The sequence below is a fragment of the Larimichthys crocea genome, chromosome XIII (genome assembly GCF_000972845.2).
Source record: "Larimichthys crocea isolate SSNF chromosome XIII, L_crocea_2.0, whole genome shotgun sequence".
Lineage (NCBI taxonomy): Eukaryota > Metazoa > Chordata > Actinopteri > Sciaenidae > Larimichthys > Larimichthys crocea.
Window position 1 is genome coordinate 14,592,459 of NC_040023.1, and position 14,489 is coordinate 14,606,947.

A 14,489-nucleotide genomic window follows, 5' to 3' on the forward strand; every position below is an offset into this window, starting at 1 on the left:
TGACGCTGGTTATGTTTTCTATTGACCTACAAAGACATGAAAAGAATGCATTTGTGTGGTTGTTGCATTGTGATATTTAGCCGTGTTAGGTCTACAAAATCATTCATGGTCCCAACAGGATGGATCATAATGAGTTTGATCCCTAGTCCTCTGGCTGTCCCTCTAGATTTTGAGTGAAATGTCTCCATAATTACTGGATGGATAGTCAAGACACTTAGTGCTGACACTCACATCCTCCTCAGGATGAATTATAATAATCAGTAATCATTCAGCCATCATTTGGTCAATACTTTATTTTAATGACCGAAAACGTGCTGAGCTAATGACCTTCCCATCATCCTCAGCTGTGCTATGTTAAGTGCTAATTAACAAATGCTTACACACTAAATACGGTAAATATGATGCCTGTCTATCATCAGGATGTTAACATTAACTCACTGCCAAAGCAGTCGTGAAGATGTTCATAAATTCTTTTTTTACATATATACATGAATGTTTTGGCTCAGTGGTTTCAAAAAGGTCCTGAATTTAAATACGTCTTTTAGAGTCCTCTCTGCACAGGTTTCCTCCCACAGTCCAAATAATTGCAGGTTGAATGGACTGTAAACTCAACTGCGCGCATATATTATTCTCAGTAGGTATGTGTTTGTCTTGTTGTGTTTGCTTTGTGGTAAACTGACGAGCTGTCCAGGGTGTAACCCTCTTTTATATGAGCTGGAATAAGCTCTAGATCCTTGCGATACTTAACAGGATATCTGTGTTTGTACGTAACGGACATTTAAATCTTGTTATGAAATACATTTCAAAAGTAAAATGTCACAACATGAGATGGGAACAAATTAGTCAATTTATAACAGCTTACAGTTTTCAATTTAGGCAAATACAGTGCAGTGTTTATTCGATTGTATGTCATTGTATAAACCTATACAGACACAGGAAGTCCCTGGCCTTATAATAAAAAAGAGGGTGTTCAGTGCATTGTTGGTGTGAAGTGTGATTTATAAAAAGTTGCCTTACAAACTTGTGGCCACATACAGAAAGAACAATGTGAAGCCACTAGTCTGGTCATTTATATTGTTTCACCAGAGAGATTTCTCCTTTACACTGCAGAGATGGTTTCATTTCAATGTGTTTGAGGCTCAAAGTGGTTAAATTATCCAGTTTTTCACAAAAAAAAATATATGTATAAAATACAAATAAAAATTTGTGAAGCAGAACTTTCATTCCTTCTTTCCTTTTCTATTTATCTTTACCCCAGCAAATGTCACTTTTTGACTGATGCATCAAAATAAGCAACTTAATAGTGTAATATATAATTTATCACTTACATGTACAAGTATAATTTGTGGATGAAATGTGTGTACTTTAACTTCAGGACTTTTACTTGTAATTGATACATTGATACATCATTGTTGTATTTGTATTTTTGCACAGTTTGAGTACTTCTTCCACCGCTGTAACAATGCACGACTGACAGTATACTATTTATATATTTAAGATGTGTCAGTGTTTAATGCCTTCATCTGGAAAGAAATGCAGTGTACTGTGGCTGACTCAATACTCCAGAGATAGCAAAGCTTGTCATACGAGTTTGAAGGCTGAACATGCTTAACAAAAGGAATAAAAATGACAAGGAGCTGCTTGACCAGTTTCCCAAAACAAAGAGGGGAACGGCAGAGCCACAGGCAGCTGACATATGTCGGGTCGAGAGGAAAACCCTAATTACAGAATGTGGTTGAGCAAACTCTAAGAGAGGCAGAGCAACATTGAGTTACCATAACCTCTTAAAGTGAGAAGTGGAGAGACATAAAGGAGGAAGAAGGAAGAGGTAAATGGGAGAGGAGAGGGATGAGGTGTAGGTGAGGAGGAGGGTGGAGTTAAGACTGAAGGCAGACAAACAGAGAGCAGCGCATTGATCCCTTGAGCCTGCCAGATCCACTGAGGAAAACAAAGACAATGAAGATTTGAACAGCAAAGCTGAACCTACGCTCCACATTCAGATGGGAGGATGTGCCTGACCGCGTGAAGGAAAAAAACATGAGCCTGGAATAACAGGATCAAAATTTATCTTTGGGATATAAGACACAGCTGAAGGGAGCTGAGGTAAGGATTTAAAAATGTTAAAGTCTGTTCTCTTACACAGAGTCATGTATAATATTATTAAGGCAGATCTGAGGTACAATGATGTGTTTGTGTGCATCATACTAATTTAATAATGTTTCTCACTCACTCTGGGTCTTTCTGAAATAATGATTAAAAAGAAATTTAAGTCAGTGAGCTGGTGTAGTTTTCCAATTTATATTTGCCCTTTGGGCGTGTAGTACAACACTATGTGTCAAAAAATGCAGATGAACCGGTTTAGAGATGTTGAATCTGACGTAAATGGTTGAATAGTTTCCATGCAGTGTCATTTCAGTTCCTGCTCCTATGCACTGCACTTAAATTACATTTGTTTCTGTTTACAATTATGGTTAAAGGTGTGTTTTATGTTTAAACCAACTATGGTACAGTACTGTATCACTTCACCTTAAGACTGGTCTGTGCTCAAAGAGGATTAAATTTCTTGCGACAAATGAAGGCAGAAAATAAAAAACAAAAGCAGTTGAGTTAGGTGTCAGAGGTTTAACGCAGAGTTTGCCATACCTCAGCGACAGTGATACATCTAAAGGTCTCAGTTACACGTTCACTCGGACACCTTCTCAATCTGCAAGAGTCATGTTACAGTTCACAGATTCAGCTCCAGAGACTAACCTTATCAGGTTATCTGTTTTTATTCATATACATCTATTTGTTTACCCTCAAACAAAGACGTAAATGTTTTGTTGTAAATAGAAAATAACCTACACAGCAAGTGTAAGCATATAGAAAGACTAGAAACCTGCTAACTATGAAGTTAGACTGTGCGACAGGTGGACAAAATGTAATAAAATACTCACTGCAACATTTCTTTAAGCTCATGTCTTTCTGTTTGTGACAGGATGTCTTCTGTATCAGAAGCAGACTTCCGCTGCCAGCATGGAGATACAATCTGTGGTAGGTTTTATCAGCGGTGACAGAACTTGGCCTCTAACCTGGTCTGGCCATTAGAGGCCTTGTTAAATGTTCACCAAAGACGACAGACGACATACCAACACAGACAAGCATGTCTGACACTTTGAGATCACTGTATCTCAGACTTGCTGAGTGATTACAAAGATGATGTCTGTTCCTGTTTGCAGAGATCCGTGTGTATGAGCAGGAGGTGATCGTTGTGCCCATCTTGCTGCTGGCTGCCTTCCTGGTCACTCTGGTCTTTATTTTGCTGCTGCGCTTTTGTCCAGAGAAAGTCGATCGGATCCGTCCGAAGCCATCAAAGCCGACCACCAGAAGAGTGCTGCATGGCATTGATGGTAAGACACTGGAATAGATACAAGTTTATTAGGGTTTATTTATATAATTAAATCATATCACAGAATTAAAGTGGTCTGAACTGTCAGCAAAGATTCGCTTTTTTATGATGTTTGAAGGAGTTGTGGTTCATTTTGCTATTTTTTTTTTTTTTTGCATTCTTTGCATTAATTTNTTTTTTTTATTTTGCATTCTGTGCATTAATTTTTGTCTTTATTTACCACACACATGGTATCATTCTTTACAGCACAAATTTAGCTATTAGTCTGACTTTAGTCAATTCAACAAAGTAAATAAAATAAAACTAACACACACATTTTTAAAAATGTATGAATCTTCAGTGATAATCACACAAAATATTATTATAGAAAATTCAGGGCTGTAAAAAGTTTTTTTTTTTTAAACAATTTATACACACAAATACAGCAGAAAATGTTACACTATCTTACAGTCTCTTTAAAGTAAAGTCTTTTTGTTCCTTTTTCAGTATGCCTGTAGTAGTAACATAGGCCAAGTGTGTGCACTTTCAACTGATTTTCTTAGTCATGTTACTATAAATGAAACGTCTTTTTTTGTGTGTGTGTGTGTATTCACAGACTCCAGAGGGTTAAATATTAACAGTTGACAGTAAAAGCAGCAACTAAATAAAGAAATAAAGTGAACTTTATTTTTGTTTCTATTCTACAAATTGTTGATTTTAATTTAACAGTAGATTACAAAGTAGCAGTAGCAACATTTGACTTTAAGGTTGTTGCTATGAGGCTTGTCAACTTTTCCTTAAATCATCCTACAACTTATTTATATTCTTGTGAATGTTTTACTAACTCGAACAGATCAATCCAATATGGATTTAAAGAAAAGCAGATTATTATGCTTTTCTATTTCTATTTTTCTGTTCCATTCTTGGTTTTTCATAAAGCAAGACATGATCGTTGACAAGTTTTAGTGTCCACTGTATACTACTGTATGTACTTTATATATATACTGTTTTCTATCTGGGCTCAAGTTTCAGTTTTTTCCATCTGTACACAAAGATTAATAGGTGTATAGCTCTACTGTCATGTAAATTCTTGCTCTTCTCTCTTATGATAATTGTTCTCATTCTCGCTCTCTGTCTCTCCCTCATCTCTCCGTCCACAGCTCCACCAGGTATCAATGCCCTGGAGGGTGAAAGCATCGCTCTGGACATGCCCAGTTCCTACTCCACCTTCCACCCCCCGACCACTTACCCCTCCAAAAACTTCTCCACATCTGTGGTCACGCCTTCTTTCCCACCCAGCCCCCCACCACAGCCCATCAAGCCCAGTTTCACTCCCGTTGTCCAGCCCAGAGAGCTGCCCCGTCAGAGACTGCCCGAGTCCTTCAACCTGGTCACTTCTCTGCCTGTTGCTTTCTCCCTGCGCTCCGACTCCTCTGTGTCCCTCTACAGGGCCCGCATGGAAAACAGGAACGTGGTGCTGCGTGTCCTGAAGGGTGAGAGACTTGAATTGGATGGAAGTTTGTTTGTGGCTGTTGAGTAGAGCTCATGATTTTCTGTAAATCCCTCTCATTCTCACCCTTCACAGACACTGCTGATGCCACAGAAAGACACAGCTTTCTGGGCTTTGCATCCTTCCTGTCCCAGCTGGGACCACATCCCTTCCTGCCAGAGCTTCTTGGTGTGGTCTCACTTCGAGCTCCTCTGGTCACTGTTGTGGAAGAGCTGGAGAACAGAGACATGCTCAGCTTCCTGTGGCGATGCAGACAGGTATATAGAGAGTATACTGCCAGCTAAGTCACTATAAGCACCAGATGATGTATTTAACGCAAAAAAGGGCATTTATAAAAGAGCAAAATAATTATTGCTTCATCTTACAAATGCCAAAATAACTTTTGTTTGTCTGTATTCAGGAAAAAGTGGATCCTCCATGTGAGATGACTGAGAGACGAATATTTACCATGGCCAAACACGTGGCCTCAGCATTGGTTAGTATGCCAAATTTCAAATCAGTGACATCCAATAATAATAATAATAATTGATAACAGCTTTATTTATACAGAGCACAAACAAGTTACTGCTTACTTACTCAGGCAAATAACAACACAGAGCCAAACAAAAGTAAGACAAAATTAAGATTTAAGAACATGGTAGGGGAAAGAACAATAAAAGATAAAAACTGTGATAGCATTAGTCATTTAGAAAATTATAAATATACAATAACAATAACCCTGTCCTGACCCAATCCCAGCATTAACTTATTGGCACAGTGTCCCGCCAATAAAAAACAGTCATGCTTCAACAGAGATGATGTGAGCAGGTAATGTTCACCAGGTTCATCATCTTAGTTTAGCGTGTTATTGGCTTATTAGCACCAATTACCAAGTATCTGGAGATAAAACTATTTATTAAAAGTAGTATTAGACAACTTCATACTTAAAGTATTGGACAAACTAAACATTTTAATCTGATGATGGCATATTTCAACTCATCTGGGGAACATGAATTTGTGAAGCAAATCCTCCAGTAATCCATCCTTGGTTGTCGAGATATTTCAAAATTACACGTCAACTGGCTCTGGAGGAAAAGTCTTACTGATTACTGAAAAGTCAGTAAGATTCATCTTCTGGGGACCATGAATTTATTCAAAGTTTTCTTTTTTTTTGCCACATCAGGAGTTCCTTCACAACAAAGATATTCTCCACGGAAACGTTTGCGCCCGCAGCGTCTTGGTCTCCAAAGAGTACACAGCCAAGCTTTGGGGCCTGCATGGGGTCTACACAAGGAAGAACCATGGAGCCACACAGAGAGATGATCCCAGCATGAAGAAATGGCAGGCACCAGAGGTGTTAGCCAGGAGATCAACCGGTCCGAGCAGTGACATGTGAGTTTACATCTCTGGTTTAAATCCACCAATACAGGTTACTAAATGTTGCCACTAACTTACCTGCAGAAAGGCACAAAATGCATGTTGTGTATATTATTAGGAGGATTTACTGAATGGAAGACTCTAACCATTACTTGCCTCTGTGTGCCCCACTCTAGCTGGTCATTTGGAGTCTTACTGTATGAAATGGCAACACTGGGTAAGTTGAACTTTAACTTTTGGCAACATAGGCCATAAATATTGAACTACAACTACTTGGATTGCTCAATATAGATACATATGTGACAGTGTTACATAGTATAATATAATTTCTTAACTGTTAGAAGTTTTCCAATACCATTTTTACTGCATTGTAATGATAATTTAAAACAGTATCTCTGGCTGTATTAGGTGATTGGAGGCAATACTGCAAACAAACAAGCAGGACTTCTTTATGGGAATATTACATTTTAATATGACCTTTGCATCAATGTGTTTAAGTACCTGTAAGGTATTTTAATTATTGGATAAACCAAAAATCTGACTATTTCATCCACAAACAGCTCATATATTTATTTCCCAGGAAATGTACTGTATATACAGCACAACATACGTAACACAGTGTAAAAGTAAACATGCCTTGATAGAGGATTTTATCCACTCCTGCCTACTACATTTACTCGTTTCTCTCCAGGTGAAGCTCCATTTGCAGAAATCTCAGTTAATGAGCTTCTGCAGTTTCATCAGCGAGGGAAAAGTCTGAAAAAACCATCCAACTGTTCAAACACGCTGTAAGTGTATCCACTGCATGCCCAAGATAAGACTCAACCAAAGCTGAAGCAGAGTGCTGTAAAGCTCAGACTACTTTCTCTCCCTTTCAGGTACTCCGTCATTAAGGCCTGTTGCCAGTGGAAGGATCAAGATCGACCCATGCTGCCTGAGGTGAGCCGCAAGCTCGTGTCGGGAGAGAAAAGCGCATCTGACAAAGTCCTCAAGGTGGCGGGGACGGTTAACATTGAGCGGTACCTGCAGGAAGCAGGATACGGGGAAACCAACAGCTACACTGTTTTCTGATCATTGCCTGTGCCAGCAAACTAAATTGCACTATTTTCCCCAATGGTACCCCAATGGTGCACTTCCACAAAACAATCTTTGAACACTGAAATAGTTGTATTATCTTCATTAAATTAAAAAAACTGTGTGCTGAACAAGTTTTTTACCTTCGGGAAACACTCATTTTCCTCCAAGTAAAACATTTTACCTTCGGGAAACACTCATTTTCCTCCAAGTAAAACAATCGTGTCTTTGCCTGTCTACACAATTCTTAATCTTTGAGGTTCAGTTGGGGAAATACAATCAAAATCAAGATATATAACCAATGTACAGCTGCTGCTGCATCGTGAACTTGTAGTCGATCCTGTCAATAAATGATGGTTTACAAATCTCGTTTACAATCTAACGCAAATGTACATTAACATATGTAATATGTTACTACCACATTTTTGTATGTTTCTATGGCGATGAAGGGCTCATAAATGTATATATGCCGTTTTCTCTTTTTAAGCTCAGTTCATGTGAAACGCTGCGAGCGGGAACTCAAACTGTTTACATAAACTTCAATGTGAATAAAAAATATCAATCCTATAATGATCTTTTTCCATTGTCGGGTGGTTGTCATGTGGGTAATAAAAGCACAAACACACACTCATGTCCAGTAACAGGTATTGTTTATGTACACAGAGCACTTCCACTCAGCCCTTTGAGTGAGCAAACCATGAGGAATACCTATTTTCAGGTAGTTAAGTTGATTAAAGCTACTAAAACTATACTGTATTCATGAAAAAATAATTTTGATTGTAGTACAAAATGGAAAAAGATACAAAACTAAACTTTTAATAACTGGTAAAATAAACTACTTAAAAACAAACCAGGCTTTTTTTCTTTTTCTTTTTTTTTGAGTGTCCATTGCGTCATATGATTGAAGCCTGGATCAAATATCTATGATAAAATAACAAGTAACTACTAAAAAGACTGAAATATTTAAAGTGAAGTGTTGTTGACATCACTCCAAATCATATATCACTAAAGTTAAAGCACTGTTTGAAATACAGCAAGAACGCAACGTTTCTTTCTTTCTCTCTCTTTTTTTTTTAAACTTTCCTAGCACCGTTAACTGCAGGCTGGCAGGTTTGCAGTTTCACATGAGTATACATACAAAAGGCCTCTACTCACAGTGACGGAAAAAGGACTGATAGACACTACTTACTTGGATACTTCAGACTGCCCATGCTCACCACTCACCCATAACAGTACACGTACATGTTTTTGCACATTCAATGTCCAGAAAGTAAACCGTCCATCCTCATGTCTCCACATGATTGATGGTGCACCATAGTTTTGTAAAAAAACAAACAAAAAAAACACATTCTCACTGTCCTCAGAGATCTTAAAGTCTTCCTAAAACAGGAGCAGGACTCAGTGAGAAGTCATCAATGAGATGCTGTTGTCCCTCTGAAGCCTCGACTGATCACTCACGCAGGGTGTTGATGGAGGCACAGATCTTGAGAGCGGGACCCAGCTTGATATTCATAGTAGAGATGAGATGCTCCTCTCGCAGAAGCAGCAGAGCCTGTCCGTCTATTTCCTGTGACAGAAACTGAGCGGCCAGCTCTTCACAGCCTGCACACAAGAGAGGAATTAGTACCAAAAAAAAAAAAAGAACCAGACATTGCAAAGTCTTACAAAACGGTTATCTAAATCACTGAACACTAACCTTGAAGTGAAGAGATAAACCTGCAGACTTCTTCCACACTCCACTGAGCAGGAGTTGCAGAGAGAAAGTTAGCCCCCTCTAGTGGGAGGCTACCTGGAGCTGAGCTGTCAGACGTAGGAGCGCTGTGCCTGGCTCTTGAGCAGGAGTGTGAAGAGCTCGGGGACAGTGAAGGGGAATCGTCCTCCTCTCCATCCCCTTCACTGGATATGTCGTCTGAACGGCTGGACTCTGAGTTACACTACAACCAAAACAGGAGAGATTTAGACATGAAAGCCAACGATAAAATGTCAGAGTAAGACACATTTGTTGATAAAGGGACCACATGATATATAAATAAAAATGGGCTGGACTTTATTTAGATTACTATCACCAAAATTAGTCCAACTCTCAATACCTCCGGACTTCCCTACTGGATGTAGCACTCTGTTAAGATGTCCAAGAAAGATGGAGGTCGAAGCTTAATTTTTTAAAACAGCATTTCTCAAACTGAAATAAATAATGAATTTGCTGGAGACTATTTTCAGCTGCGGAATGATACCCATTAATTACACCACAGCAGCAGTGCCTGTGTTCACTGTATTGAAGGAACGTGTTGTCCAGTGTGACGGTGTAACACTGGCAACTAATTGTCAGGATGGATTCATTTCAGATTTTTGTGACGATTAGAAAATCATAGAACATCGCCAGCCTCATCCTTTAAACTATAGGTCTTTACCTCGACAGGTAGATGCCTGCTTGATATTTTATTACAGGTGTTATTCGAACTGCTCCTGCGAGAGGGGCCCCTTCGCCTAGCAGCGCTCTCAGTGGGTGCTGGAGGTGGTGCCAGGCCTGCACCAGTCCTTCCTCTACTTGTCTTGAAGTGTTGGCTGCAACTCACATTATACCTGTGGATCAGGGAGCACAGTCACTGCACAAGATGGCTTTTTGTTCTCCTATGACGGTGTATCAGTTTGCAGTTTTTAGTCCACTCTAATGTGCACAACGTGCTTATCAGGTCTTATCAGTGGCATGTCCTGGTATCGTCTTCGGCTGGTTTCCCCATTCTTAAGAAGGTTTTGTTTCCTGTGTCGTTTTGTTTGTTTGGCCTGATTTTCATGAACTTTGGTAGAAAGTTGACACATGAAAGAACCCCTTACTTTTTTCACCTCAAACATCAACTGCAGAAATAAAACAAAATCTTGGCGGAGGTCTGCGCTCTTGTTGTTACCCTCCCTTGATGTAAAGCACTGTAGAGTTTGGAAGCATGTACAACATCAAACAACAAGCTGAACGCTGAAACGGAAGATGAAATAAATCGTACCTCTTTGCACAAGTATTTGAACAGAACCTCTTTGATCCTCTGAACTGGCTGGCTGGGGCGAGGCTTCCACAGTACTCACACTTCAACACTGAAGGAAAGAAAAGGATAAAAATAATACGTGACACAAATATTGACCATGCACACGGATTCATGCCATCATCATTGAATGTTATTCCACCACTTACATGGAGGTCCGTTCTCTGAGCGGCCAACCAGGGCAAAGTCTCTGTCTTTGAGGAGTCCAGCAACCTGTCACATCAAATGTAAGTCTGAATGTGAGAAGCTGTAGTGCACTGCATTTTCAAACTATAAGGTTTGATTTAATGTGAAATCTGTCCGTTATTAATTATAGCAGGTCGCACTTACAGGGAAAGGTTCAGCTCCCTCCTGGATCACAAAGCCCTCTATGAGGTGGGTGAGGACTTGAGGTTTGACCACTGCCTGTGGAACAGGCGCTCTGTCTTTGTCCCCAAGCCCGACTCTTGACAAGGGCAGAGGCAAGGAAAGGGTGGGAGGAGATGGGAAGGCAGTCGCTAGAAGAGGAGCTAGTGAGTATCAAAGGAAACAGTGTAAGTAATGAGCTTTCAACCAGATGTTGTAGACTTACAGTTTTTAATTAGTGCTACTACTAATGTATGCTTGATTGGGTGACAGCAAATGCACACACCTGAGTCCTTTGTAGGGGCAGGAGATAACGGAGGAGCAGAATCTTTCATGGGTGCAGAGTCTGAAGATTCAGTCACCATCTCATTTGATGCATCACAGTCAGATTTCCTTTTCAGAGATCCAATGGCAGGCTTTATCTGCATGTGGAGACACTGTTACAATCCCTTGTACACTGTACAAGGTGTCCTTACACATAAGTGTCATCTTTTCAACAGTTGATCTTACCATAGCACTGTTGTTGGAGATAATGTTCCCACCAGCTGTACTTTCCTGGCCTGTGCTGCTCCGTACCTGTGCCAGAGCCACAGCCTGTGCATTTCCTGCTAAGCCCTGCCTGGCTCCCACAAGCTGCACGGGGATGTGGGGAGTGTTGTGCCCCCCAGTAGTGGCCTGGCTGTTGCTAGGTGGTGCTGGGAGAATGGGAGGTGGGTGCCGAGGGGGCAGCTGCACAGGTAAGCGGTGTCCCTGAGCTGTCTTGGGCTGGATAGGCACAGGGCCTTTGTCTGCAGTAGTGTTGGCCTGTTGCAGGGGCTGCACCACCAGAGTCTGAGTGTTAACGTTAGCTTTTGGGGTCACTGAGCCAATGGTGTAGCCCTGAGTAGTGGTAGGAACACTTGAGGTGGGCACTAGAATCACAGGGGCAGCAGAGGAGGATAGGAGGAGTTGGGAAAGAGGGAGTGCTGGAGAGGCGGTGGAGGAAGGAACTCCAGAAGGGGCAGGAGTAACAGCCATGGCAGCCTGGTTTCCAGTCTTTACAGCCATGGTGTTGGTGGTGGACTGCTGAGTAAAGTTAGGTTTGGCCATTTGTTGCTGCTGTTGTGGTTGCACTTGCTGCTGCTGAGCTGTCTGGGCAAAAGTCTGCTGCTGTTGACCGAGAGGGAAACTGGCAACATCTTTCCTCTCTGGGAGCTCAGACTTGACAGCAACTGCTCTGGTGGCACAGTGCAGAGCCAGATTCTGCACCTGTAAGATAAAGAAAGGAGGATGTTGTGGTGACACATTTTAGAGAAGTAGCATGGTGTCAAACACCATGACAACCACATATTTAAGACAGTTTGACTTCATGTTACAGGTAGGTAATGGTCCTCAAACCTGATCATTGTCAGATTGGGCACTAGCAGCGGCAGGAGCAACTTCATGCTGCTGTTGCTGCTGCTGCTGCTGAGGCTGTGTCTGGGCAACTGTTGCTACAGTAGCTGTCGCTGTACCACCAGGCATGAAGATGAGCTGAGAGGTAAGGGGAGTCCTGAGAGAGCGGTTAACCTGTTGTGAAGAGCAAGATGTGACGTGTCAACCTTGTGAACAGCAAACATTTCGATGAATGACATCATTATATCGTAATAACTGATGACACAGACAAGACCACTATGCATTTGAACTCACCCTAAGATACATCTGTCCCTGTCCTGCAGAGTTCCCACCCAGCAACACTGATTGGTTGAGAGCTGTTGTTGTTGCAGAGGTGGCCGGGCCGTGGGGACGGGGATTGGTCATGGTACCTCCTGCAGATGTAGTGCTTAAGTTGACCTGAGAAGAACAAAAGAAAATCGTAAATATTTAAGCAAATTTACTATTACAAAAAAATAGCTGTATAATTCACAATTCAAACAATAATTATCTCACAGTGGTTGGCGCCTGAGACATGCTGTTACTCGGGGTATTGGACTGACGACTAGCTGCAAGTGTGGCCTGTTTTAATGACACAGATAAAAAAAAAAAGAGATGTCACGCTTCTGATTATCAAACCTTATGCATTTTTCCAGTCATTATTCAGGTTACCTGTTGCACAGCGGCCAAGTTGTGAAGTTGGGCATTATTGATCTGCTGCTGCAGCATGAGCTGCATGAACTGAGTTGCATTCGGCTGTCTTTGAAGTGCCTGGAGAGCCTGAAAACAACCAAACACACACACATACACACTGTTTTATACACCAAACTTGAGTCTTTTCAATGCATTCACACCGTCTTTACAATGCATGACACACACCTGTACAGCCTGTCTCTCATACAGAGACATTTGAGCGATCTGGGACACGCGAGAGTTCCCGCTTGCCTGAGGATTTCCATTAGTGGTGCCTGTGTTTTGATCTTCACCTGCATCCATCTTCACCTGCTCGAAGAGAAAGTAGCAGTTATGACCAAACTGTATTTTTATACACGCGATAAACATTTCTAAGAACTGCAAAAGTGCAAATATCTTGTCGCAGCACGCAATCTGGCACTCTGCACAATCAAAAATAATAATAAAATGATCAAATGATCAAGTACTAGCTCAAGAACAAGATTAACCTGTGTGTCAACTCATGTTTCAAATATCAAGGGTGACACTGCCTTTAAAAAAAAAGCCATATTTGTTAGATTTGTTGTTTATAACATGGGTACAGATCCCACAAATCACAGCTTGCACATACAGTAGCTTTAACTACATGTAAGCTTGGCACACGTTATCTCACTGCCACTGATAATCAAATGCAGGAGCAGTGCCAGGAGTCCACACGACTTGTTGTCAACATGATAAAAGCGCAACATGGAGGAGAAAACACCAAGAGCAGGAGCTAGCCAGCTGTGGCTAACTACAATGGACTTTTGCTAGTTAGCTATCTGCAAACAACAACAACAAAAAAAAGTCTGACACGCCGTGAAATAAAACACGTTAACGTTTGAGGACGGGTTAGGAAAAAGTGTGTCGAGTGTGTGAATGTTACCCGAAAGTGGAGCCAGCGTTAGTTTGGCGCTAAAGGAGCGTTTAGCGTCAGTTTAACAACACACAGGCGAGCTAACTGGCTAGCCGTGCTAACAACTAGTGCAAGAAGCAGAAGAAGAAGAAGAGGAGGAGACGTGTTTTATCGGCGTGCTTGTGTGTTTACCTCTCCTCGGTATTTCCTTTCCACAGTTTTAAAATGCAAATCAAGTTTTTTTAAAGTTGCGATCTTGATTTTTTTTTAAACTACAAATAAACGATAGCCCCTCCAACAAAGTCCCGCCCCTCACAGGTCCCTTTTTTCTTCTTTGTGTGTTGGCGGGGATCAAACCAACAACGTTACAGGCGGACGAAGCGACGCGCTGTTTACAACTGTACACCCTCTGCAACAGGAGGGTCCAACCATCAGACAGGGACAGGGACCCCCACATGGCCTATAATAACTTTTATATTTACTTTATTCACCTATTTATATACTGAGTTATAGATAGATAGATAGATAGATAGATAGATAGATAGATAGATAGACAGACAACATAAGAATAAAAAATATAAAGAACAAACTATACATAATACACATATCAAAATAGCAACAGTAAATGAAATGTATTGTACAAAAGTATATACAGCAAATTGGCAGTATCGACTTCAGTGCAAAGAGAAAGGAGAAATGTGCAATGTGTGTTGTTGTGTGAGGAAAAAAATCGCTGACTCTAAATTATGACCTGAGTTATTAGCCTGTATGTGTTTATTGATTGATAATGCATAATGGAATAATTTATAAAAAAATATTTTTTGTCAAAAGTATCTTATTATT

At 40.8% G+C, this 14,489-nt stretch overlaps 2 protein-coding genes across 3 annotated transcripts; one reads left to right on the top strand and one right to left on the bottom strand.

Annotated features, from left to right (window-relative positions):
• Window positions 1–1,847: 1,847 nt before the first annotated feature.
• styk1b (serine/threonine/tyrosine kinase 1b) lies at window positions 1,848–7,483 on the top strand. Its single transcript, XM_010743438.3, has 10 exons — window positions 1,848–2,103; window positions 2,978–3,033; window positions 3,219–3,389; window positions 4,528–4,860; window positions 4,953–5,134; window positions 5,278–5,352; window positions 6,040–6,248; window positions 6,410–6,450; window positions 6,925–7,021; window positions 7,112–7,483. The coding sequence occupies exons 2-10, from the start codon at window positions 2,979–2,981 to the stop codon at window positions 7,302–7,304; spliced, it is 1,356 nt and encodes a 451-aa protein (XP_010741740.1). The 5' UTR covers window positions 1,848–2,103; window position 2,978; the 3' UTR covers window positions 7,305–7,483.
• A 459-nt stretch (window positions 7,484–7,942) lies between these two features.
• phc1 (polyhomeotic homolog 1) lies at window positions 7,943–14,020 on the bottom strand. Of its 2 annotated transcripts, none has more exons than XM_019265326.2 (14): window positions 13,839–14,020; window positions 12,959–13,081; window positions 12,752–12,859; window positions 12,596–12,661; window positions 12,356–12,499; window positions 12,065–12,235; window positions 11,198–11,935; window positions 10,974–11,109; window positions 10,673–10,851; window positions 10,492–10,555; window positions 10,307–10,394; window positions 9,719–9,890; window positions 9,004–9,241; window positions 7,943–8,909 (listed from the first exon to the last, which is right to left on the bottom strand). In XM_019265326.2, the coding sequence occupies exons 2-14, from the start codon at window positions 13,073–13,075 to the stop codon at window positions 8,758–8,760; spliced, it is 2,373 nt and encodes a 790-aa protein (XP_019120871.2). In that variant the 5' UTR covers window positions 13,076–13,081; window positions 13,839–14,020; the 3' UTR covers window positions 7,943–8,757. The 2 variants fall into 2 exon arrangements, with proteins under 2 accessions (XP_019120871.2, XP_019120872.2); XM_019265327.2 differs by lacking the exon at window positions 13,839–14,020 and adding an exon at window positions 13,677–13,804.
• Between the last annotated feature and the right edge of the window lie 469 nt (window positions 14,021–14,489).

What these genes read in the sequence shown, in the direction of transcription:
- styk1b (XM_010743438.3), top strand. Translation starts at nt 2,979, where the DNA reads ATGTCTTCTGTATCAGAAGCAGACTTCCGCTGCCAGCATGGAGATACA. An exon ending in AGTGCTGCATGGCATTGATG is followed by an intron (nt 3,390 to 4,527) that starts GTAAGACACTGG and finishes CTCCGTCCACAG; the next exon opens with CTCCACCAGGTATCAATGCC. An exon ending in AACACGTGGCCTCAGCATTG is followed by an intron (nt 5,353 to 6,039) that starts GTTAGTATGCCA and finishes TTGCCACATCAG; the next exon opens with GAGTTCCTTCACAACAAAGA.
- phc1 (XM_019265326.2), bottom strand. Translation starts at nt 13,075, where the DNA reads ATGGATGCAGGTGAAGATCAAAACACAGGCACCACTAATGGAAATCCT. An exon ending in CCCAATCTGACAATGATCAG is followed by an intron (nt 11,936 to 12,064) that starts GTTTGAGGACCA and finishes TTTATCTTACAG; the next exon opens with GTGCAGAATCTGGCTCTGCA. An exon ending in CTCAGAGAACGGACCTCCAT is followed by an intron (nt 10,395 to 10,491) that starts GTAAGTGGTGGA and finishes TCTTTCCTTCAG; the next exon opens with TGTTGAAGTGTGAGTACTGT.